We start from the raw sequence: 25208 nt of genomic DNA, 5'->3' as shown, positions 1-25208 counted from the left end.
TATGGAAGAGTAGACCACTTCTTCAAATGTTGAGATAGCAGCATCAGAAATTAGGAATCACAAAAGAATCAGGTAGACATGACCATGCCAAAGGAAACTAATAAAGTTCTGGTAACTGACTCTAAAATAGAGATCTGTGAGGGGCACCTGGGTGGCTCACTTGGTTAAACATCTGACTTTGGCTTAGGTCGTGATCTCATGGTTCGTGAGTTCGAGCCGCATACCAGGCTGTGTGCCGACAGTGCAGAGCCTGGAGCCTGCTTCATATTGTGTCTCCCTCCCACTCTGCCCCTCCGCCACCTGTGCACGCACGTGTGCTCTCTCTCAAAAAGACAACATTAAAAATTTTAAAAAAGGACATGGAGATCTGTAAACTGTTCTACAAACAATTCATAATTCTTTAAAAAAGTTTAGTGAATTATAAGAATGCACAGACAACTAAATAAAATTAGCAAAATAATGCATGAACAAAAAGAAATTCAACAAAGAAAAATGGGGGGGGGGGTGGCGCAGAAAAGAAATCCTAGAGCTGAAAAATACAACGTCTGAACTGAAGAATTCAATAGAGAACTTGAAAATCAGACTCAACCATGTAGAAGAAAGAATCTGTGACCTAGAAAACAGGGCATTTAAAATTATGTAGTCAGAGGAGCGAAGGAGAAAAGAATGAAAAAGTGAAGAAGGTATATGGGACTTATATAGGACATGCTAAAATGAATTGCATTATGGGAATTTGAGAAGAGAAAAAGAATGGGACAGAAAATATATTTAGGGCAGTAATAGCTGCAAGTTTCTCAAACTTGGAGAGAGAAATGGACATTGAGATCCATGAAGCTGAGACACACTATATTGAGACACACTATATTGTCATGAGTCTAATGTTGAAATAAGCAAAAGAAAAATTATATATAACTATGAATGCACTTCTCAACAAAAAATTTTCAGGCCAGGAGAGAATAGGATGATATATTCAAAATATTAAAGGAAAAAACTGTCAAGAATTCTATAGTTGGCAAAACTGTCCTTTAGAAATGAAAGAGAGAAAAAACAAACTAAAACCGAAGTAGCTCATAATCTTACTAGACCTTCCTTGTAAGAAATGCTAACGGGAATTCTTTGAAAGTAAAAGGATGCTAGTTAACATCATAAATACTTAAGGTAGCCTAAAACTCACTGGTAATAGTAAACATATAGTCAAAATTAGAATTTGTAATATGATAATGGTTGTGCATTATGTACTTTTAAAAGTTTAAAAACTTAAGGGGCACCTGGGTGGCTTAGTTGGTTAAGTGTCTGACTCTTGATTTCAGCTCAGGTTATGATCTCATGGTTTGTAAGACAGAGGCCTGCATCCAGCTCTGTGCTAACAACATGGATCCTCCTTGGGATTCTCTTTCTCCCTCTCTCTGACCCTCCCCCGCTTGTGATCTCTCCACCTCTCTCAAAATAAACTTAAAAAAAAAACGTTAAAAAAGGTAATAAAAGTAACCATAACTACAATGGCATGAAACTAGAAATCAGTTCTAGGAAAACTGGGAAATTCACAAATAAATGGAAGTTAACATTTTTCCTGAGCAACCAATGGATCAAAGAATGAATAAAAGGAAAACAAAGTATCTTGAGACCAAAATGAAATACAACACACCAAAACTTATAGAATGCAGCAACAACAGTTTTAAGAGGGAAGTTCAGAGTAATAAATGCCTACATTAAGAATCAAGAAAGATCTGATAACCTACTCTTTAAGAAAGTAGGAAAAGAACAAACTAAGTCCAAAGTTAGCAGAAGGAAGGAAATAATAAAGATTAGAGCAGAAATAAGAGCAGGAAAACAACAGAAGATTAACAAAACTAAGACTTGGTTCTTTGAAAAGAAACAAAATTGACAAAACTTTAGCCTAGACTAACCAAGGCAAAAAGAGAGATGATCCAAATCAAAATTATGACTGAAAAAGGAGACATTACAACTGATCCCCAATAGAAAGGCAAAGGACCATAAGATACTACTATGCACTGGAACAACCATAAGATGCTATATGACAAACTGGACAACCTAGAAGTAATGGAAGTTATTAGAAACCTGTAAGACTGAATCAAGAAGAAACAAAATATATAGTCAATGTTCTACGTCACGTTAATAAAATCATACGATTATCACAATAGAAGCAGAAAAAGCATTTTTACAAAATTTGACATCTGTTCATGGTAAAAATTTAACAAATTAGGTATATAAGAAATGTACCTCTACATAATAACGGCAACATGACAAGTCCACAGTTAACATCAGTGGTGAAAAGTTGAGAACTTTTCCTCTGAGAATAGGAACAAGACCAGGGTGCCCACTCACAACTCCTATTCAACACAGTACTGGAAGTCCTAGCTAGAGCAGTCAGGCAAGAAAAAGAAATAAAAGGCATCACATAAAGAAAGGAAGAAGTGACTCTGTCTCTATTTGCAGATGATTTTACATATAGAAAAACTTCAGGACTCCAGAAAGTGTTAGAGCTAATGAACAAATTCAGTAGAGTTGTAGGATACAAAGTTAACATACAAAAATAAGTGACATTTCCATACACTAAAAAATTATCTGCAAAACTAATAAAATGACCCCCATTTACAACAGCACTAAAAACAGTAAGATAGGAATAAATTCAACTGAAGAAGTGAAAGATCTCTACTGAAAACTACAAAACACTGATGAAATAAATTGAAGACACAAATAAATAGAAAGATATTCTGTCTTCTCGGATTGCAGGAATATTATAACATCCATAGTACCCAAAGTCATCTATAGATTCAGTGAAATCCCTATTAAGATTGCAGTGGCATTTTTTATAGAAGTAGGAAAAACAATTATAAAATTTATATGGAACCATAAAAGTACCCAAATAGCCAAAGCAATCCTGAGAAAGAAGAACAAAGAGAGAAGTATCATACTTCCTGATTTCAAGCTTTATTATAAACTCATAGTAATCAAAACAGTATGGTACCAGCATAAAAATAGATGCATAGACCAATGGAAGAGAACTAAAATCCCAGAAATAAACCCGTGCGTATATGGTCAATTATATTTGACAAGGGAGCCAAGCACACTCCATGGAGGAAAGACCATTTGTTTTATAGATGGTGCTGGAAAAACTGGATATTCACACGTAAAAGAATGAAACTAGACCCCTATCTTACACCACTCACAAAAATAGACTTGATATGGATTAAAAAGCCTTAAATGTAAGACCAGAAATTCCTAAAAGAAAACCCAGGAAAAAAGCTCCTTGACAGATACGTTGCCAGATTTGTTTTGTTTTTGTTTGTTTGTTTGTTTTGGATAGGACATTGAAAGCACACACAAACAAGCAGGGCTACAAAGTAAAAAGATTCAGCACAGCAAAATAATCAACAAAATTAAAAGACAACTATGGAAGAGGAAAAATATTTACAACTCATGTATCTGATAAGAGGTTATTATCTAAAATATATAAGGAACTCCTACAACTAAATAGCAAAAAACCCCAAATAATCCATTGATAAAAATGGGCAAAGGACCTGAATAGACATTTTTCCAAAGAAGATACATGAATGGACAACAGGTACACAAGAAGGTGCTCAACATCATTAATAATAGGGGAAATACAAATCAAAATCACAATGATATACCACATCATGTCTGTTAGGATGGCAATTATCAAAAGACAAGAGGTAACAAATGTTGGTGAGGGTGTGCAGAAAATGGAAGTCTTGTGCACTGTTGATGGGACAGTAAATTGGTTTGGCCACTATGGAAAGCAGTATGGATTTCCCTCAAAGAGTTAAAAATAGAGCTACCATATGATGCATCAATTCCACTTCTGGGGATTTATATAGAAGGAGATGAAAAACTGTTGATCTCCACGTTCTCCTTTTAAAAAGGACGGCAAAAGTAAGAGCTGTATTTTACTGTGATCTCCACGTTCACATTAGCATTATTTACAATAGGCAAGACATGGAAGTGTCCACCCATGGGTGAATCAATAAAGAAATGGTGGTGTGTATATACAGTAGAATATTATTCAGCCATAAAAAGAAGGAAATGCTGCCATTTGTGGCAACACGGATGGCCCTTGAGGGCATTATGCTAAGTGAAGTCAGAAAGAAATACTGTATGGTTTTACTCTTACGTGTAATCTTAAAAGATCAAGTTTGTGGTTACCAGAGGCAAGGGGTGAGGGGAGGAGGAACTGGGTGTAGATGATCCAAAAGATACACACTTACAGTTATGAGATAAATAAGTGCTGGGGATATAATGGACAACATGATAACTATAGTTAACACTGCTTTATGGTCTATATGAAAGTTGATGAGAGTAAATCCTAAAAGTTCTCATCACAAGGGGAAAAAAAACCAATTTAAGTATCTCCCTGAGATAATGGATGTTAACTAAACTTATTGTGGTAATCATTTCATATGAATCATATATGTAAGCCAAGTCATTATGCTGTACACCTTATACTTATACAAGGCTGTAGGTCAGTTACAGCTCCATGAAACTGGTGGGGAAAGAGGCTGAGTAACTTGCAGAAGGTCTCACAGCTAGAGCCAGGAGAGACCAACTTTCAAACTCGGTGCCGTCTGGTCTAACAGCCAAATACTGCTAAGGACTTTGATCTGTACTATGTACTTAGTGGGCATCGGCAAAGGGTTTTAAAAAGGACGGCAAAAGTAAGAGCTGTATTTTACTAGGTTCATTCTGTTGCAGGGTGGGGCCTGGAGTGGGAGAAAGGTATGGGACATGGGGATGATGGCTGTCTTTACATCTAACATTGGGTTGATGGGGTCTATCCCACATGCACTCTAAAACTTACTGAACACAGCTGTTTTGGAGCCTCTCAAGGAAACCTGCATCACTGTTCATTATCGGGTTGGTAGCTGATGAGTTACTAGTGAGCTTATAAGGTGCTGCAGAAAGCAACAGGCCCCATGCCTGATTTTACCATACACCAAATGGGAAATGACGTCTTCCTGAAGTCTGCTGAGAAGTCTTTGTGGTACTAGGCGCAGGTACTAGGTACTTCTCTCTTGCCCTAAAGGCCGATTTCACTCAAACTGCATGACTCTTCTTTTTCCTGTAGCATGCCAAACCAGGCACCTCTCTACTAGACTATAGATCACACTTCCAAAAAGCCAACTATGGAGAAAAGCTGGAGATAACGGGGCAACACTGCTCCATAGTTCGGCTTCTTTGGTTTGTAGGCAGAAAACTCACTGGGAAGCCCAGGTGTTGGCTTTCACTGTGTACAGTTTCCACCTAATCGATAGCGGAATGCAGACTTTTGAGTCTCTGTCCAGATGATAGGATGGTGCCAGGGGTTAGAGTAACAGCCTTTGTTCTTCTATTTTCAAGGAAAATAGCACTTCTGGTTTGTTGAGAGTCCTAAGATGCCCAGTCATCCCTATCAGCCCAGGGTTCACGGCTCTCCTTATGGTCCAGCCCGGCCTTGCTTACTGACCTCACACCATGCTAGAGAAGAGCTGATAGGAAGGTAGTTTACAAATGTTTAGATGAAGACGGAAGTGTTTAACACAACAACTGCTCTCAGCCACAGCAACTCTCCAGCCTCACTGAGGTCATCCAGTATCCAGTTTCAACACTGAAAATAAAGTCTTGATTGGTAATAAGATTCACACGTTAAGACTAAGCCTCACTCACCGCCTCAGGGCCCAAGGTTCACGCTGCTCGCCCTACCCCTGCCCGTTTCCCAGTCGGCCCGTCTCTGTCCTCAACATGTCTCCTACGATAGTCTGCATTTGTGGAGCACGCGTGTGCCAAGCCCTGTGCTCTACCCCACCCGTCGTGGCTCCTTAGGTTTCGTGTCAGACACCATACCCTGCTCCAGGACAATGCTGTGAGCTCCCGTACTTAAAACAGAAGATGCACAGGCTGTATAACAGAATCAATGGGACTGTTTCTACTGTCACCAGAGATGCGACTTCCCACAATGCGCAGCATCCCACAATCCCTCTGGGAGTCAAAGTCCCATCTCAGAATTGTACAATGGTGCAGCCAGAGGACCTGTGTAATTGCCTCCCCAGATGGGCCTACAGACTATGAGCCCACTGTTCCTGGGGGGATGACTGAAGGCTCATTTGCTGCTATGCACACTTACGGACAGGACCTGTCAGCTTCTGACTCTTCAAAGGAGTCAAAGAAACAGCTTGACTGGAAGGCATTTCAGCTAGGGAGCAGCTGTGGGGCCTGATATGGTACACCTTGTTGGCTTGTTTCGATCCCAAGTTTCAGCTGAAATACTTAAAAAGTTCCTCTGGGACGGTAGCCAGTGCACATCCTGGCAGAACTCCCCAAGGAGGGAGAGCAAGGACCATCCCCATCTATGGCTTCAGAGTCAGACTATCTCTGCTTCAAGCCAGTACAGCACTTATTAGCTCTGCAACCTTGGTGGGTTGATTAAGTTCTCTGTGCTTCAGTTTCCTCATCTGTGAAATGGGGGATAAGAACAGTGCCTCACACGGTTATTGGGAAGGATTAAATCCATTAACACAGTGCTTGCTTCGGCAGCACATATACTAAAATTGGAACGACACAGAGAAGATTAGCGTGGCCCCTGCACAAGGATGACACACAAATTCATGAAGCGTTCCATATTAAAAAAAAAAAAACAGTTAACACACATAAAACTACTTAGAACAGCATCTGGCACAAGTGCCTAATAATGCCAAGTACCAGTATTAATGACAGTAATAAAACATCCCCCCGTAACAACATTACCTTGATGAGCGGGAGCACCACCCAGGCAGCCCTTTTCCCCCAGCCTGTTCTAAGGTGAGGAGCGTGAGGCCGGCCTCCGCTGCCGTTATCTTGACCGCTGCAAACACTGCCTTTACTGAGAACATATGGGAAAGGCCCTTGAGTCCGAGCTTCAAGTGCCTGATCTGTATCACCAGGACAAGTCATGTTTCCTGAGACCATTTGCTTGCCTGAAAAATGGGAACACTGATCCCTATCGTGATGGCTTCCTGGGATGGCTGGGAGAGCAAAGGGGTTCAGGCAGGAGGTGACTTTATAAGACCAGCAGCTTGAACGGACACGAGGACCCACTGTAGCAAAGGCCGTGCCAGCATGGAGCAGATCACCCGGCTTCCGGCCAGGCAGTCCTTGGCACCACAGTCCCTGAGGCCTCTCCCTGGATCTCACAAGAACCTCTCCCGCTCTCTCCTCTTTCTCTGCCAACGTTAGGGTCTCTCTGCCCTTTTATCTCCTGACAAGGGTGTTGACATGCGGCACACCTGTGCTCGCAGTGATTTGCTTGCTTTGTTCCCCCCCGTTAACCTTCCTCTCTGGCGATGGAGGCCACCTGACCCCCAGCTGTGGGCAGTGGCTCCAGCCCTCCCCCAGACGCTGGTCATTACTAAGGCCTAATGTAGATTTAGGCCCTAGTGGGGCCTGCAGATAGATGGAGGAGACTATGAAATATGTGAAAAACTGGTCGCAAAGGACTCCTCCAGTCCTCCAGAGATTCCTGCCTGGAGAGATCTGTCTCCGTATTTCAGGGAGCCTCCACCACTACTCCTAGCACCTACCCAACATTCCGAGCTTGGCAGGTGCTCTCACAGGTTGTTGCAATATGTTTAATACTCAGCCCCTCAACCGCACCCTGGCTTAGGTACTTGGGGTGTGACTAATTTGTGGGTAGTAAAAACATAAAAAGAAAAATAAAATATCTTCCACGGGTAGTACTTTAGAAATTACGAAGTGCACATTATCTCAGCAGCCTGCCGTATAAACAGGATGGGTGCAGCGATTACTAAATCCTATTTTACAGGTGAGGAAACTGAGGGTCAGGGAGGCCACGTGATTTGTCCGAGGTCAGATAACTTGTCAGAAACCCGAAACTCAGGCTTCCTGGTTACACACTGAGGCTTTTTTCCTTGACTCCAGGCTATCCTGGGTGCTTCCTACCTTTCCTGGCAAAAACATCTTCCAAATAGCTCATCCAATGTAAATAACTAGGACCTACACGTGAGTGAATTTTATGGGTGGGTTCAGTAAAATTGGCCTTGTGCCAGCACGTGGAATTCACTAGAAAATGCCACTTGAGCACAGGGTGTGTCATGTTAGGAGCATCAGGACGACCACAGAATCAGAGACTCATGGCACCCCCATCGTCCTACCTTCTCCAGGCCCGCTGGATGACCGCGGCCGCCTTGTTCTTCTTGCGAAACAGCTCTTTCCTGCTCCTTTCTCTCTGGATTATCTGCAGCCGCAGTTCTACGGGGAGAAGGTCAATATTGACACTCTGCCCAGAGAGGGGACCAGGTGCTGGATCAGTCTCCTTGGATAGCTGGGTGTCCTCAGACAGGGCAGATGTTCCCAGCTTCCTGACTCCCGACCTCAACACCTCTGTGCTCTGTGGCAAATCTGAGTAGATCCCTCCTGCGAGCTTGTCCTGTGTCACTTTGTTTCTTGGTGTCCGATGGTGGAGAGGATGCTGCCCAGCGTGGACCACCTCCCCCTTGGCACTGCCAGGCCGGCTAGAACCAGCCGGGGAGCCCCTTCCTCCTCTGAGCTCTTGAATGCGCCTTTTCTGGGAAGCACACCTGGCCTTGGGTGCTGGGTCCTGCCGCCTGCCGGGCTTCCGGTGGCCATCCTGCTGTGGAAGGCTTGCAGCTGCCCAACCGGGGTCCTCTCCTTCCTCATCAGGCCCAGCCGCCCTGATACAGGAGGGCTGCTTCAAGAAGCCTTTCCCCTTGTCACACCGCCGCTCACCAACTGTCTCACCTCCGGACTTCTCAACAGAGGAGACTCCCGGATGCCTGTTTCCATCCTTGCCTTTACTGGGGCTGAAGTGGACACAGGCAGATCGGCCTTTAGAGTGTTCTCTGGATGATTCTTGGGGAGATAAGGAAAAAAGGAAAGAATATTTATTGTCCCAAACTTACATAGTAGGGCAATTCTGCCCATTTTTTCACATAAAATACTCACACTCGTCCGATAGCTTCACCATGATAGTAGTGACTCTAATCAGAAAAAAACCGTTCAACTTCTATTTCTAGCAATGGAATGTTAGATAACCTGAAATCCTTCCCATTACAAGAACCTAGAAATGCTGGGGCGCCTGGGTGGCTCAGTCGGTTGAGCGTCCGACTTCAGCTCAGGTCACGATCTCGCGGTCTGTGAGTTTGAGCCCCACGTCGGGCTCTGGGCTGATGGCTCGGAGCCTGGAGCCTGCTTCCGATTCTGTGTCTCCCTCTCTCTCTGCCCCTCCCCATTCATGCTTTGTCTCTCTCTGTCTCAAAAATAAATAAACGTTAAAAAAAATTAAAAAAAAAAAGAACCTACAAATGCTGACTAAAGTACAATAAACACTCTCTTACAAGCACCATAGTGCCTTCAAGAAAATAAAGGAAATCCTTGGGAGGCCAAAAATAAAGAGAAAACTGAAAATCTGGGTGTTAAGCGTGTGAGCTGATCCAGCAGCCGTCTGGGCAGATAGTAGCGGTGGAGTGGGCAACAGTTGGTCTTATTAAATATCTGGCTGTGCACATCCTGACAAGGACAGAAAATGAGGGCTTGCAGGCAGATAGTTAGCTAGAACCATGACCCTGCATGAAGCCAGGACTCCTGAGGGGGTAAATCCTTTGGGAAATGATAGTCCAGGTTAAAAAAAAAAAATCTAACTGCCAGCACTGGGAAACAACAAGCAAGGTTGTCTTAGCCTGGGTTCTGGATGGGGGAAAGAGTCTCCTTTGAAAATTCAAAACCCAAGTTCTCTGCCTCATGTGGTTTCATTTTCATTTATTCTTAACCCACAGGAAAAATTCATATAAGAACCAAGATGGTGGTGCAAGATGCTTTGTAGAAGCAAACACAATATTGCTTTAACATGGCATTCCCTCAACTCAGGCCACACAGAGGGGTCCTTCTGAAAATGACTTCATAATCCGAAATTATAAAATGCATGAGGGAACAATCTACCATGAATGAGTTAACAGACACAATAGCATTATTGGACTGGCAAGAACTTAGCTAATAGAATAGTGCGCACACACGCACACACACACACACACACACACACACACACATGAACTGATTAAACACACAAAAGAATTTAAAAATAAGAGGAAAGAACACACCTACTTGAAAAATCAATAAATACAACATCTAAAATGAAACATTTTAGACTCAATGTAAAAAGGAATGCAGGAACTTCTATGATGGCAGAATTGAGGCATACTCACCACTGAGGACAATAGAAAAGCCTAACAAAATATTACAAACCACCTGTCTGAAGACATCAAAAGGCTAACAAGTCAGGAAAAATAGGGGGCCAAGACACAGGAGAAGCAGGTAACCAACAGAGATGAGCAAGGCATTTGGGGCCATATGTTCCTAGGGGAATCATTTCCTCAAGGTCTAGAGGACAACACTTGGGAGTACAGAACCTTGCAAGAAGCATTCTTTTGGACTGGAACCCTGGAGGGCTCTATTTTAGGAGAAAAGGGGAATGCGTGGTAAATTGACCCTTGCAGCGACTGAGTGCAGCTTTGCATCATCTCAGTTCTGGAGACTGGGTTAAGGTGATCTCGGGTTGTTCATTCTGGAAACCGGATTAAGGTGATCTTGGATTGTTCACACTCCTAAATGCCTGCTGGGAGCCAATGCAAATCCTTTCTGGAGGAATTAGTATCATCTTAGGTCTCAAGTTATTTCTATAGTTCTTTATATTAAATGTCTACCACTCAATCAAAGATATGCAGGCAGATAAGAAGACAAGACAGTAAAAATGGACACACAGGGTATCCAGATAATGTGTTTTCAGAAACAGACTTTCAAATAACTATTTTGCAGTGCAAAAAAGTATCCAAACTAGCTACTCTTCATGTAAGACAAAAGGGGATATAAGAAAATATCCTTGTATCTCCTCATTTGTGTTTTTTTAAATGTTTAAATATTTATTTTTGAGAGAAAGAGAGAGACAGAACACAAGTGGAGGAGGGGCAGAAAGAGAGGGAGACACAGGATCCGAAGCAGGCTTCAGGCTCTGAGCTGTCAGCACAGAGCCCCATGTGGGGCTCGAACTCACGAGCCCTGAGATCATAATCTGAGCAGAAGTCGGATGCTTAACCAACGGAGCCACCCGGGCGCCCCTTTGTATCTGATATAGAAAGGATAAACCAGAAACTGAAGAGATTGGGTACTAACTGGGATGGGTCAGGAAAGGGATAGAAAGAAGAGGGAAATGGGAACTGGGTAGTGGGCCTGGGGGAGAGCAATGCTTCTCTGTTCATATCTTTTTGTACAGCTCTGACTTTTAGAACCATTATAATGGTTCACATACACCAAAAAAAGCCCCAATTAATTAACAATGTAGATGCCACTACACACCTATTAGAATGGTTGAAAACCCAAAAACACAGAAAACACCAAATGCTGAAGAGGCTGTAGAACAACAGGAACTCTTCACTCATTGCTGGTGGGAATGCAAAATGGTGCAACCACTTTGGAAATAGTGTGGCGGTTCCATACACAACCATTCTTACCATACAATCACGTAATTGTGCTCTGTCATTTACCCAAATGAATTTAAAACTTATGTCCACCCAAAAAACCTGCACGTGGATGTTGAGAATAGCTTTATTCATAATTTACAAAACTTGGAAGCAACCAAGATGTACTTCAGTAGCTGAATAGATGGTTAAACTGTGATACATTCAGACAATGGAATATTATTCAGCACTTAACAGAAATGAATGGAAAGGAAATAAGTGCTAAACAGGAATGAGCTATCAAGCCATGGAGGATATTCCCAAGTGAAATATTACTAGTGCATCGAATATCACTAGTGCATATTAGTAGGCGAATATCACTAGTGCGTATTAGTAGGCGAAAAAGAAGCCAATCTGAAAAGACTACCTATTGTGTGATCCCAACTAAATGACCTTTTGGAAACAGGCAAAACTATGGAGATAGTAAATGGATCAGTGGTTGCCAAGGGCTCAAGGGAGGGAAGGATACTTAGGCAGAGCACCGGGGATTCATAGGGCAGTGTGATAGTTAATTCTGTGTGTGAACTTGACTGGGATAAGGGACATCCAGACAGCTGGGAAAACATTATTTCTGCATGTGTCTGTGAGCGTGTCCCCAAAAGAAATTAGCATTTGAATTTGCAGACTGAGTAAAGGAGATTGCCCCCACCAATGCAGGTGGGCAACATCTAGTCTACCGAGGGCCTTAATAGAACAGGAAGTTGGAGGAAGGGGAAATTTGCTCTCTTTGCTTGAGCTGGGACAGCGTCACCTGCCCTTAGACACAGGAGTTCCTGGTTTTCCAGCTTTCAGACTTGCATCAGGACTTCTACCATCAGCCCACTCATCCCCTTGATTCTCAAGCCTGGGGACTCGGCCTCACACCATCTGCTCCCCTGGTTCTCAAGCTTTCAGATTCACTGAATCATACCGCCCGCTTTCCTGGTTCTCCAGTTTGGAGGTAGCAGATCGTGGGACTTTTCAGCCTCCATAATCAAGCGAGCCAATTTCTATAACAAACCTCCTCTTTTATATATATCCTATTGGTTCTGTTTTTCTGGAGAATCCTGACTAACACAGGCAGTGAAACTATTCTGTATGACACTGTAATTAATGGTGGATACATTATACATTTGTCAAAGCCTACACCAGGCATGAAGTCTGATGTAATTTGTGGGCTTCATGTGATAAGAATGTATCAATGTAGGTTTATAACTTTTAACAAATGTACCACTCTGGTATAGGATGTTGATAGTGGGGGCGTATGCATGTGTTGGGGGCCAGGAGTGTATGGCCTTTCTGTTTCAATTTTGCTGTAACCTAAAACTGCTCTAAAAAGTAAACTCTATTTTTTAAAAACATTTTTAGTTATTTTATTTATTTTAGTTTTTAAGCTTATTTATTTATTTTGAGAGACAGAGACAGAGAGCAAGCAGGGGAGGGGCAGAGAGAAAGGTAGAGAGAGAATTCCAAGTAGGCTCCATACTGTCAGCACAGAGTCCGATGTGGGACTCGATCTCATGAACTATGAGATCATGACCTGAGCTGAAATCAAGAGTCAGACGCTTAAGCGACTGAGCCACCCAGGTGCCCCTAAAAAGTAAACTCTATTAAAAGGAAAAAAATTAAGAGGTACAAACTTCCAGTTCTAAAATGAATAAGTCACAGGATGAAAAGTACAGCAGAGGAAATATAGTCAATAATATTATAATAGGGTTGTATGGTGACAGATGATAGCTACCCTTGTGACCAGCATTGCATAATGTACAGAACTGTCCAATCACTGGGTTGTTAACTCTGAAACTAATGTAACATTGTATGTCAACCACACCTTAATAAAGAAAAGGAAAAATAATGGAGACAGATGCTATTAGATACTATTAACTAGTAATAAAATAATGTGATTTGGGTATTAATATAGATAGATTAGTGAGAAAAAAGACAAAGCTAAAAATATACCCATTTGTAAAAGTATATAATAAACATAGTATTAACATTTTTTAAATGTTTATTTATTTATTTTTGAGAGAGAGGAGAGAGAGAACAAGTGGGGAAGGGTCAGAGAGAGAGGGAGACATAGAATCTGAAGCAGGCTCCAGGCTCCGAGCTGTCAGCACAGAGCCCGACGCAGGGCTAGAACTCACAAACCGTGAGATCATGACCTGAGCCTAAGTCGGACGCTCAACTGACTGAGCCACCCATGCACCCTTGATAGCATTTTCAATTTGTGGGTGTGGACCCAGAGAGGGATGCTGTACCCCTCCTGAAGCCGTCATTCACAAAGCCCGCTGCCAATTTTGCAGCTCCATGTATATATGGCTCCATGAAGATTATTCCATGTATATGGCTAGAACAACTGCCTATTATCTAAAAAGAAGTCATTAGATTCCATCCCTATATAAAAAATTAAATTTGAGATAATAAAAACTGCTGTGTTTGTTAGATCTTGAAGTTGGAAAAACCTTTTCTTTTCTTTTTTTTCTTTTTTAATGTTTATTTATTCGAGGGAGAGAGAGAGAGACAGAGTGTGAGAAAGGGAGGGGCAGAGAGAGAGGGAGACACGGAATCCGAAGAAGGCTCCAGCCTCCAGCACAGAGCCCGATGTGGGGCTCGAACTTGCCAACCACGAGATCATGACCTGAGCCAAAGACAGACACTTAACTGACTGAGCCACCCAGGAGCCCCACGGGAAAATCCTTTCTTAGCATAAAATCACAAGAAGAAAAATCTCAAAAGAAAAAATTAAACAGAATTAAAAGGTAAAATGAAAAAAGACATTCACTATCTATGATAGACAAAGGTTACTATTTTTATTATGTAACAAACTTTTGGAAATATTTTTTTTTTAATTTTTTTTTTCAACGTTTATTTATTTTTGGGACAGAGAGAGACAGAGCATGAACGGGGGAGGGGCAGAGAGAGAGGGAGACACAGAATCAGAAACAGGCTCCAGGCTCCGAGCCATCAGCCCAGAGCCTGACGCGGGGCTCGAACTCACGGACCGCGAGATCGTGACCTGGCTGAAGTCGGACGCTTAACCGACTGCGCCACCCAGGCGCCCCCAAACTTTTGGAAATATTAAGAAAATTGGGGCTCCTGGGTGGCTCAGTCGGTTAAGCATCCGACTTCGGCACAGTTCATGATCTCGTGGTTTGTGAGTTCGAGCCCCGCATTGGGCTCTGCGCTGACAGCTCAGAGCCTGGAGCCTGCTTTGGATTCTGTCTCCCTCTCTCTCTGCCCCTCCCCTGCTCACGCTCTGTCTCTCTCTGTCTCAAAAATAAATAAACATTAAAAAAAAAAGGAATATTAAGAAAATGAAAACCAATATAAAAATTGACAGAGGACATCTGTGAACAGTCCAGAAAATAAATACACAAAGCCAATGAAAATATGACAAAATTCTATCCTGCTAACTAGGATTCAATAAAATCATTATTTGCCTAAATGTTTGGAGAGAGTTTGGTTGTTTTTGTTGTTGTTGTTTCTTTGCTTTTAAAAGGGTATGACTTGGGAATGCAAACTGGTGTAGCCACTCTGGAAAACAGTATGGAGTCTCCTCAAAAAATTAAAAACAGAACTACTCTACGATCCAGCAATTGTACTACTAGGTATTTATTCAAGGGATACAGGTGTGCTGTTTTGAAGGGACACATGCACCCCCAATGTTTATAGCAGCACTATCAACAATAGCCAAAGTATGGAAAGAGCCCAAATGTCCATCGATGGATGAATGGATAAAGAAGATGTGGTGTATATATATATATATATATATATATATATATATATACACACACACATATATATGTATATATATATATATATGTATACATATACACACACACACACACACACACACACACACACACACACACACACACACACTGGAGTATTACTCGGCAATCAAAAAGAATGAAATCTTGCCATTTGCAACTACGTGGGTGGAACTGGAGGGTATTATGCTAAGTGAAATCGGTCAGTCAGAGAAAGACAAATATCATTATTACTTCACTCATATGAGGACTTTAAGAGACAAAACAGATGAACATACAGGAAGGGAAGCAAAAATAATATAAAAACAGGGAGGGGGACAAAACATAAGAGACTCTTAAAATACAGAACAGAGGATTGCTGGAGGGGTTGTGGGAGGGCGGGATGGGCTAAATGGGTAAGGGGCTTAAGGAAACTACTCCTGAAATCATTGTTGCACCATGTGCTAACTAACTTGGATGTAAATTATAAAAAATAAATAAATTATAGGAAAAAAAAAGGGTACGACAACCTTCTGCAACCTTCCCGGAATGAAATTTGACAGGATGTTTAAAGAGCCATAAAAATTAGAGATGTACACAAAAATTTATATGAAAGTCTATTTAGCTTATATGTCCTACAACACAGACATGAATAAACAAGTCATGTTGTATTCATAATCTGATATAATACTAAGCAGCTAGTAACATTTTTGTTGAAAATAAGGAGACAATGTAAGAAGATCTCAAAACAGGATGCCCACAGTTTTCTGAATTAAAAAAAGGAAAGTTCTAGGGGTGCCTGGGTGGCTCAGTTGGGTAAGTGACTGACTTCAGCTCAGGTCATGATCTCACAGTCCTTCGTTCGAGCCCCACATCAGGCTCTGTGCTGACAGCTCAGATCCTGGATCCTGCTTCTGATTCTGTGTCTCCCTCTCTCTCTGCCCCTCCTCTGCTCATGCTCTGTCTCTCTTTATCTCTGAAAAGTGAATACATGTTAAAAAAATTAAAAAAAAAAAAGGAAAGTTGTAGTAGATGGAATGGAACCAAAGTTATAAGAGTTGTTAAGATTAAGGAAGATTTTTATTTATTTTTTGTTCTTTTATCTTTCAAAAATTGTTTTGTAATGGACATTAACTAATTTTGTAATTAGGAAAAACATCATTTCCTGTTTAAATAAAAAGTACCCAACTACAAAAAAAAAGGCCCAACAATTAAAATCAACTAGAATGTGGAAAAGAACTCAAAATGGAATATAAATAATAACAAACAAACCTAACTATCTTACAAATGAATTAGGTAACCACACTAAAAGGTGAAGAAGAAAACTGACCTAAGTAACTTCACAAAAACAGATTTTGGCTGAATACTGTAAAGACAAAAAGGACAAAAAGTAATGTCTGTAAATACCATGCTCTAGGTAGTAAGTCTGTCTCTTGCAGGGGTATGGGTTAGCAATTCTGAAACTGCTGTGCTATATACTAGGATTGAACAAATAAACGTATATATCATAGATGAAGGGAGCTGATCTTTCACTGCTGGAGGGAGCACTTCAAATAGAAAAGAATAAACTCTGTGGTGTTGAATAGAATTGGAGGTATCATAAATATGAACTCATGGAGTGTGTGTGTGTGTGTGTGTGTGTGTGTGTGTGTGTGTGTGTGTAATACACATACACACAGCTAGATGCAGAAACAAATGTAAATAATTTTTAGCTCTGTCTGCTGAAAGGGCTTAGGAGCAATGGTACTCCAGTAGTAATATGCCTACCTAGCACTCAGATCTTGATTTCTTTAAAAAGATTTTTTTTAGTGTGTATTTATTTTTTAGAGACAGAGAGACAGAGGCAAGCGGGGGAGGGGCAGAGAGAGAGGGAGACACAGAATCAGAAGCAGGCTCCAAGTTCTGACCTGTCAGCAGAGCCCCATGTGGGGCTCGAACTCACAGGCCATGAGATAATGACCAGAGCTGAAGTCAGCTGCTTAACCCACTGAACCACCGAGGCACCCCCCAGATCTTGATTTCTAATACCATTCTTCAACAAAGGGAACCAGGATTCACTGGAGAAGTGGTTAATTCCAAGGCTTTAAGGCGGGGGTAGAGATATGATGAGGTTTCATTTTTGAAGAGACCAATCTGTTCACAGAGAGGAAAATGGATTAGGGGAGCCAGAGCAGATAAGTAAAACCAGTTAGGAAGCTACTATAATAGTCCAAGTTAGAGATGAAGGTAAGAAGATGCCAGGCAGAATATATGGTGGTAGATGAGAGCGAGAAAATGGGTTTGAAAGATATTTAGGAAGTAAATGAGATAAGACCTGGTGACAGATGGGGCATGGGTGGTAAAGGAAAAGGAGATAAGGATTACTCCTGGACTGAACGTACAGATGGATGAGTATATCGTTAACCAGTATACAGAGCAGGTTTGCATAAAATTTTCATCTGTCCTGTCTTGGATAGGTTGGGTTTGCGACGCCTTTGAGACATCCAAGTGAAGACATAAGTCAATCGGAACAAGGAGAAGAGGTCAGGGAGTCTTTGGCATATAGGTGGTAACTGACATTTCTGCCTTACCCATTGTACACGTGCCGAATGTAAGGGCCCACGTACTCCCACCAGTCATACCCACTAGCTCGGCAGCCCATATGGTGAGAAATAAGATAACACCAGGGATGGCCCTTAAAACAGTGAGTTTCTCCTCCACTAGACTCTCCTGAAAACCACACTGACTCAAAGACAACTTTATCTTACCACCTCCCACAGGCCATCTGCTGTCAAGTCCTCTCAATTCTACTCTCCAGACCATCCTCTACTCTTCACCCTTCTGCTACTGTGTCTTAGTTAGGCCCTCTAAACCCAGCCTCCGGCTCAGTGATCTTCCTAAATATTATGTCTCCTTCCTTCCCTACCTTTTATTTGAAATAATAATGAGGTTAATTATAATAACAGCTCATATTTATAGAGTGCTTTAGGCACTGTGTTTAAATCTTTTCATGGGTTATCTCATCAATGTTCACAAATTTCTAAGACAGGCAGTATTACCATCTATTATTATTATTATTTTTACAAATAAAGAAATGGATGCTTCAAGAGGTTAAGTAACTTGATTAAGATTATATAGCTAGTAAGTGGTAGGGTCTAAATGTGAACCTAGTTTATTTGGTTCTAAAGCTCATGCACTTAGCCATGATGCTCTACACACTCTGTAAACAAGAGAGGAAGAATTACTATGTGAGAGAAGAAAGAAATCACTTACTAAGAGACCTTGGGCAAACTCCTCTTCCATGGCCTCAGTTTCCTGACTTGTGTTGAGAAGGCTGTACTAGATGCTTTCTAATGACCCTCAAGCTCTAACATCGTCTATTTCTATGAGACAGGATGAAGGAGAAAAAGAAGTGGCCCACATTTCCCATCTCTGGGCTCCTAGTGGGATGCCCACCTCTCAAGGTCTACACTGTGTGAGTACTGATTGGCTGAAGCAGCTGAGACCCTTCTTCATGACCCCTCTTAGCCAAACACAAAGTAGCTCGGGGTGCCATCTGCCCAATTATGTTGGGGTTTCCCAGGAATACTGTGCTAGAGAAGCTCCAGTCCAACGGCTGGATTCCTAGGTGTATCTCCCAATTTTCCTTTGCACTCTGGCCGCTTAGGCAGGTAAAGGAGGGCAAAGGCTGCCCGTGAAACTGCAGCTCCCTCTCCTTACACCTGAATCAGGCTCACTAGCCTCCATTCCTCTTACTTTTCCCCCAAGTTTGGATGCTGGGCTTCTCTGAGGCACTGTCCATATATTTGAATCTGGCTCTTCCCAAAGGTTCTTTATTCAGGACACCAGTTCCTGCCCTCAGATAAATGAGGAGCTCCCCTGCTTCAGAAGTGCTAGGTACACAGAAATAAGAGACACATTGCTCCTTGTGGCCAAAGGTTCTTTCCATCCCAGTGTAGAATGTGATTTTGCAACATCGTCAAACCAGAGGTGGAGTCTATGCCTCCATCCCCTTGAATGTGGACTGGCCTTGTGAGTTGATTAACAGAAGGTGGCAGAAGTGATGCGAAAGTTTTGGAACCCAGGCCTCAAGAGAGCTTGTCACTTCTGGCTTTCTCTCTCTTAGAGCACGGCCCTGAGAACGATATGCAAGGAAGATGGTCTAACCTCCTGGAGGCTGAAAGGGCATGAGAAGGGAACTGAGACACCTTAGCCAACAGCCAGCACCAATGTGAAGGACGCCATCTTGGACTTTCTGGCCCAGCCAACCTTCCACCAGCCACATGAGTGAGCCATAGCAATCTAGGAGAGGAACTGCTCAGACAACCCACAGAATTGTGACAAATAATAAATCGTTGTTTTAAGTCACTCAGTTTTTGGGGTCTTGTTATGTCACTAGAGATAACGAACACAGAAACCAACAGCCTAACAAGAAAGAACCCATACATGGACTCGGACCGGTTAGTGAACAGAAGATGGAAAGGCAGTGAAGAGACTATTAGCACAGGCTGAAAGAGCAAAGAGGAAATCACTACTGGCGTCTGGAGAATGGTCCATTGTATTATTCAGTGGCAGAATAAAGGGCAAAATTGGCATAAGTTACCTGTAGTAACTTAGAAGACAGAAAACATACCTAATGAATTTATAAACATGGTTTAGGAGATTTCCAGTTTCAATCACCAAAGAAAATATCAACTGGCCTTTTTAGCTGCATATGATAAGGTGTGGGGAGAAAGAAAGAAAATTAGGAAAGAACTTATCAGTTTGCATGTGGAATCTAGAGGAAATATACAGAGCCTAAAATGTGCCGGGTTAGAAACTGTTTCCCATTTTCATTCTTTCCAGCCAGTGAAAGAGTCTCGTAGTAAAATACAACTTATGGGTAAAGATCAAATCAAGAGAATTACTGTGCAACCCTGTATTAAGACCTCAAAAATATCTAAGATGGTGTGTTGTAGGTACTTCTAAACTAAACAAAAGAACTTTAAGAACTTCAAGGGCATTTTACTACAGCAGCCTGAGCCACCCAAAATAGAGAGAGGCCTGTCTGGGAAATAATTATGGATGTAGTTTTTTTTTAATTAAAAAAATTTTTTGTAATATTTATTTATTTGTTCGTTCGTTCATTCATTCATTTATTCTGAGAGAGTGCATGAGCGAGAGGGGTGCAGAGAGAGAGGGAGAGACAGAGAGAGAGAGAATCTGAAGCAGGCTCCACACGGTCAGTGTGTGGAGCCCTACATGGGGCTCAAACTCACAAACTGTGAGATTATGACCTGGGTCAAAACCAAGAGTCATATGCTTAACCGACTAAGCCACCCAGGCACCCCTGGATGTAGTTTTAGAACATGGAGTGAACCCAATCAGATTCATAGGAAACCCAGAAAGTTTCTCGGGTAATTGCATCACAAAGAGTATCACCAGCTTGAACTGCTGAGGCAGTTCAAAACAAACGGGAGCCTCTGGAACCTCAAATTCCTATTGATCGGAAATAGGCTGAGAAAGCTATTTAACTGCAAGGAAGATGTCTCAGAGAGCAGAACTGAAAGCCCAGGTGGAAGAGCCAAGTGACAAGGAGAATAATGGACTAGGAAACCACACACAGGGGTAAAACCATAGCCTAATCAAGGAACATTCCATACTTCAGAGTCGGGGACCTGCTAAGGTATAGCCAGCTGGCTTTCAGAATTGCTATGGGTTAGTGACTGTTATGTGCCTCTCATTTCTCCCCTTGTGCAGCAAGGGTGTCTACTATGGTTATTTTGTCCCTGCCTCACCATTGCTTGTTGGGTGTGTTTGGGGTTGATAATGTGTGTGTTTGGTTGACTAGTCCCTGAACTGGAATGATTCACACCTGGGGAAACTTGACAACATCTGGACATGACATATGCCTCAAGAGCCCAAACTTCAAGCTTCATGTGGTGACTGAGATGACATTTTTGGGTCCTGAGAAAACAGTGAGAATATTGTGCCTGCGGGAGGAATGTGAATAATCTGTGGCCATAAAGGACCTGTGCTAGAGTGTTCAATAGTCGAAAACTGCTTCCATCTTAGTGTGCACAAAAGTAGAGTATATTTCTAAATCACATTTAGTGTCAGGCTGGTCATATAACTTGCTTTGATCAATAGAATGCAGCATGCAAATTTTAGAGCCTATTCCTGAAGAGGTCCTGTAGCTTCTGCCTTTGCTTTCTTAGAATGATGCCCTGTGACCACTGTGTGAGGAGGCCAGTCTAGCCTAATGGAGGATGAAAGACCATGTAAAGCAGAGTCAAGGAATCCCAGCTGATAGCCAGCATCAACTGCCAGACATTCAAGTCAGTCTATCGTAGACTGCCCAATTCAAGTGACCCTCCGCCTGTATGTAGTCACATGAGTGACACCAGGTGAAACTGTAGAGGACCTGCAGTTCCAACCCACAGAGTCATGACAAATAATAAATTGTGGTCCTAAGCCACTTAATTTTAGTGTAGTTTTTGTTTGTTTGTTTTTTTTTTACATAGCAGCGGATGAATGAAACAACCCTGATCTTAAGATTTTATAATCTATAGGAAAAAATAGACAAATAAGCCAGTAATAATCACAATAAAAGGTGGCGATCTTTCTAACATGGAGGTGCAGAAGGCCTATGGGAGCATATAGCAGGAAAATGAAGGCTTGTTTAGTGGGGAGGTATGGCTGTCTAGAGGGAGGAACATTCATCCTGAGATCTGAAAAATAAGAGGCATTTTTATCCATAGGGATGGAGGGAATGTAATATGCAGTGACCTCAAGCTAAGAAGGCATTTACTCAAATTCAGCATGGTTGTTACATCATGGGAGTCTAGTTAACACTACCTGAATGAATATATAACAAGGCATCAGACCTCCTTAAAGTATACCTTGCTGATGCATTATCACTACAACGTGGGTTATGGAATTATATTCTGGGTATGTTTATGATAATTCATGTGCGCTTTTATGTAGTTGTTTTTGGCTAGATCATCAGTGTGGTTTAATAATAGTAGTTACTGAAGACCTACGATGAGTCGTGGGCTATGATACGTTTTCTACATTAATTATTTTATTTCCATTTATAACTGCCTTGCAGGGTAGAGTATGCCCTCATTTTCTTTCTTTTTCAAAATTGAAGTATAGCTGATACACAACGTTACCTTAGTTTCAGGTGTACAACACAGTAATTCTGTCATGCTATGCTCACCACAAATAGCTGCCATCTGTCACCATACAGCACTATGACAATACCATTGAGTATATTCCTTATGTTGTACTTTTCTTTCCCATGACTTACTCATTCCGTAACTGGAAACCTGTACCTTCCACTCCCCTTCACCCGTTTTGCCCATTGTCCCACTCCCCTCCTCTCTGGCAACTATCAGTTTGTTCTCTGTATTTATGAGTTTATTTCTGCTTTTTTTGTTTATTCGTTTGCTGGTTTTTGAGTATGCCTCCCCACTTTATAGCTAAGGAATTAAGGTTCAGAGAGATAGAATGAATTGTCCAAGCCCTGAATCGGGTCACCATGAGATCTAATAGACTTGTTTCTGGGGTCCACAAAGTCAGAACTATGTTTATAATAATACTAAGACATTAATTGCCTTTTTCACTATGTTGGCATTTGCACTTAGATTCCTGGAGGGCTCTCACTGTTCCCTAATTTATAAGAATGGCTCAATATACTTAAATTGCTTCGTGTAAATATTATAATATACACTGAATACCTGTCTTCCTTCTGGGAAGTTGGAGTCGTAGTATATGCTAGAGATGTATGGTACCTATATCCCTGACCCGATAAAATTCCTGGAGTCCTAAGTTTAGGTTTGCTTTCCTGGTAGATAAAAGGCTCACTGGTTGTCACAATTCATTGCTGGAGGAAGAACTGAGCATGTCTTATGTGTGATTCCACTGGGAGAAGACTCTTGGAAGTTTGCACCTGGTTTCTTCCAGACTTTGCTCCATGTGCCTTTTCCCTTTGTTGATCTTGATTTGTAGCCCTTTGTTATGATAGATCCCACCTGTGAGTACAAACACATGCTGAGTCTTGTGAGTGCTCTTAGCAAATTACTAAACCGGGTGGGGGCAGGGCGGGGTCTTGGGGACGCCCAACACACTAAGTGAAATCTAAACAGGACAAACTCCCCAAAATCCATCTCAAGATACATCATATTAAACTACTCAAAACTAAAGATAAAGAAAAATCTTGAAAGCAGCCAGAGAGCAGGGACATGTTACCTGGAAACATTACCGAGGAACACCCATTCGAACGACTGGATTTCTCATCTGACACCATGGGGGCCAGAAGAAGGGGCACGGCCCCTTTCAAGTGTACATTCTGGATCTGGCTCACCAACTTGTCAGGAATGAGACAAAAACCTCCTCAAAGGAAAACTCAAAGAATTTGTTGGTAACAGAGCTATCCTTAAATACTGACTAAAGAAGTTTCTTCAGACAGAAAAGAAATGATAAAAGAAGGAATCTGGAGCACGAGGAAGGAAGATGAAGCAAGAGGAAAACAGAACTCTGGGTACAAAGAAGAGAGTGTCCTTTTCCTCATGACTTCTTTAAATTATATTTGATGATTGAGACAAAAATTAGAATGCCATCTGATAATCAATGATATTTAAAAGTGGGGAAGGTAAAGGTACCTAAATGGATGTAAGGTTTCCACATTTCACTCAAAGTGGTAAAATGTCGGGGCGCCTGGGTGGCTCAGGTGGGTGAGCATGCGACTTTGGCTCAGGTCATGATCTTGTGGTTTGTGGGTTTGAGCCCTGTGTTGGGCTCCACACTGACAGTGCAGACCCTGCTTGGGATTCTATCTCTCCCCCCTCTCTCTCCCCCTCTCCCACTTGCACACACATGTGCTCGCTCTCTCTCTCTCGCTCAAATTAAATAAAAAAATAAACTTTAAAAAATGGTGAAGTGTTATTAGTTATAAGCCATATATATATATATATAGTTATAAGCCATATATATATATATATAGTTATAAGCCATATATATATATATATATATACATATGTATATATATGACACATGTAAGTATATGGTAATACTCAGAGCAACCACCACAAAAACTGTAGAAAGAAATACACTCAAAAACACTATAAATTAATCAAGATGGAATCCTAAATGATGTTCAAGTAGTCCACAGGAAGGGGAAAAAAGAAACACAGGAATGAGAATCAGAGGAAATAAATGGAAAATATATAATAAAATTGCAGTCTTAGGTGCTGCCATAATTACCTTAAATGAATTGGAATAAATACATCAATCAAGAGAGCCCACAGTCCACGGGTTGGCATCAGATAACAAGGGTACCTACCATTTGGCTTTCTGGGGTCTGTTCTCTGCACATCTGGGGGGCTGTTCCCAGCCTCCCTCTGGGGGGCTCTGCCTGGAGATCCTCGACAGGCTCTCCCCTCAGGGTCCTGGGCTGCGCTGCTGGTGGGATGCTGATTGCTGGGGGTCCAGCTCTGCCTGTGGGGCTCAGCCTGGGTGCTGGGCACACAGGGAGGGGCTTGGGATCTGCAGGAATCTGGGCTCAGCCTTCCCTTCTGCTGTTCTGCCTCTCTTCGTTTGTTTTCTTCCTCTCGCTTCCTGGAAGCAAAGCCAAGGGGAAAGAGGAAAAAATTAGAAGAGCGTGACCCATTCAAATATTCCTGAGTGAGATTTAAATTTTATGAGGAGCTACCACATCACAGGAGGGATTTGGAAATTCATGATTACCACAATGTCACAATTTTCAGTCTTTTCTGCAGACCTTAAGAGCTCAACAGAAGATGAAGCAGAGAAGAATCTTATAGATCAGCCTTTGCCCAGCTGGGGCACGCATGACGGAAAACTATGTTTGTGAGATATGACAATCCTAAGGTGTGTGCGCCCAAGCTTGTGTGGGATCCCCGCCTGTGACTCCACGCCTTTTTCTCCTATTCCAGAAAGCACATCAGAATGCTGCTGACAG

At 41.9% G+C, this 25208-nt stretch overlaps 1 protein-coding gene and 1 non-coding gene across 3 annotated transcripts in view; one reads left to right on the top strand and one right to left on the bottom strand.

Moving 5' to 3' along the window:
• Positions 1-25208, bottom strand: part of INVS (inversin) — a 157123-nt gene that overhangs the window by 6657 nt on the left and 125258 nt on the right. For both annotated transcript variants that reach the window (XM_047067004.1, XM_047067012.1), the window contains 2 exons: positions 24570-24844; positions 8163-8880 (listed from right to left, as the gene is read on the bottom strand). In XM_047067004.1, the coding sequence (XP_046922960.1) occupies positions 8163-8880; positions 24570-24844 (993 nt within the window). The remainder of the gene's footprint in view (positions 1-8162; positions 8881-24569; positions 24845-25208) is intronic.
• On the top strand, positions 6534-6640 carry LOC124505519 (U6 spliceosomal RNA). Its single transcript, XR_006960672.1, has one exon. It is a non-coding gene; the product is annotated as a U6 spliceosomal RNA (small nuclear RNA).

This window comes from Lynx rufus, unplaced genomic scaffold (genome assembly GCF_022079265.1).
Source record: "Lynx rufus isolate CCGP_SWC_20201006 ecotype Redwood Valley unplaced genomic scaffold, mLynRuf1.p SCAF_10, whole genome shotgun sequence".
In the NCBI taxonomy this organism is placed as follows: domain Eukaryota; kingdom Metazoa; phylum Chordata; class Mammalia; order Carnivora; family Felidae; genus Lynx; species Lynx rufus.
This window is presented reverse-complemented; position numbering and strand designations above follow the sequence as displayed.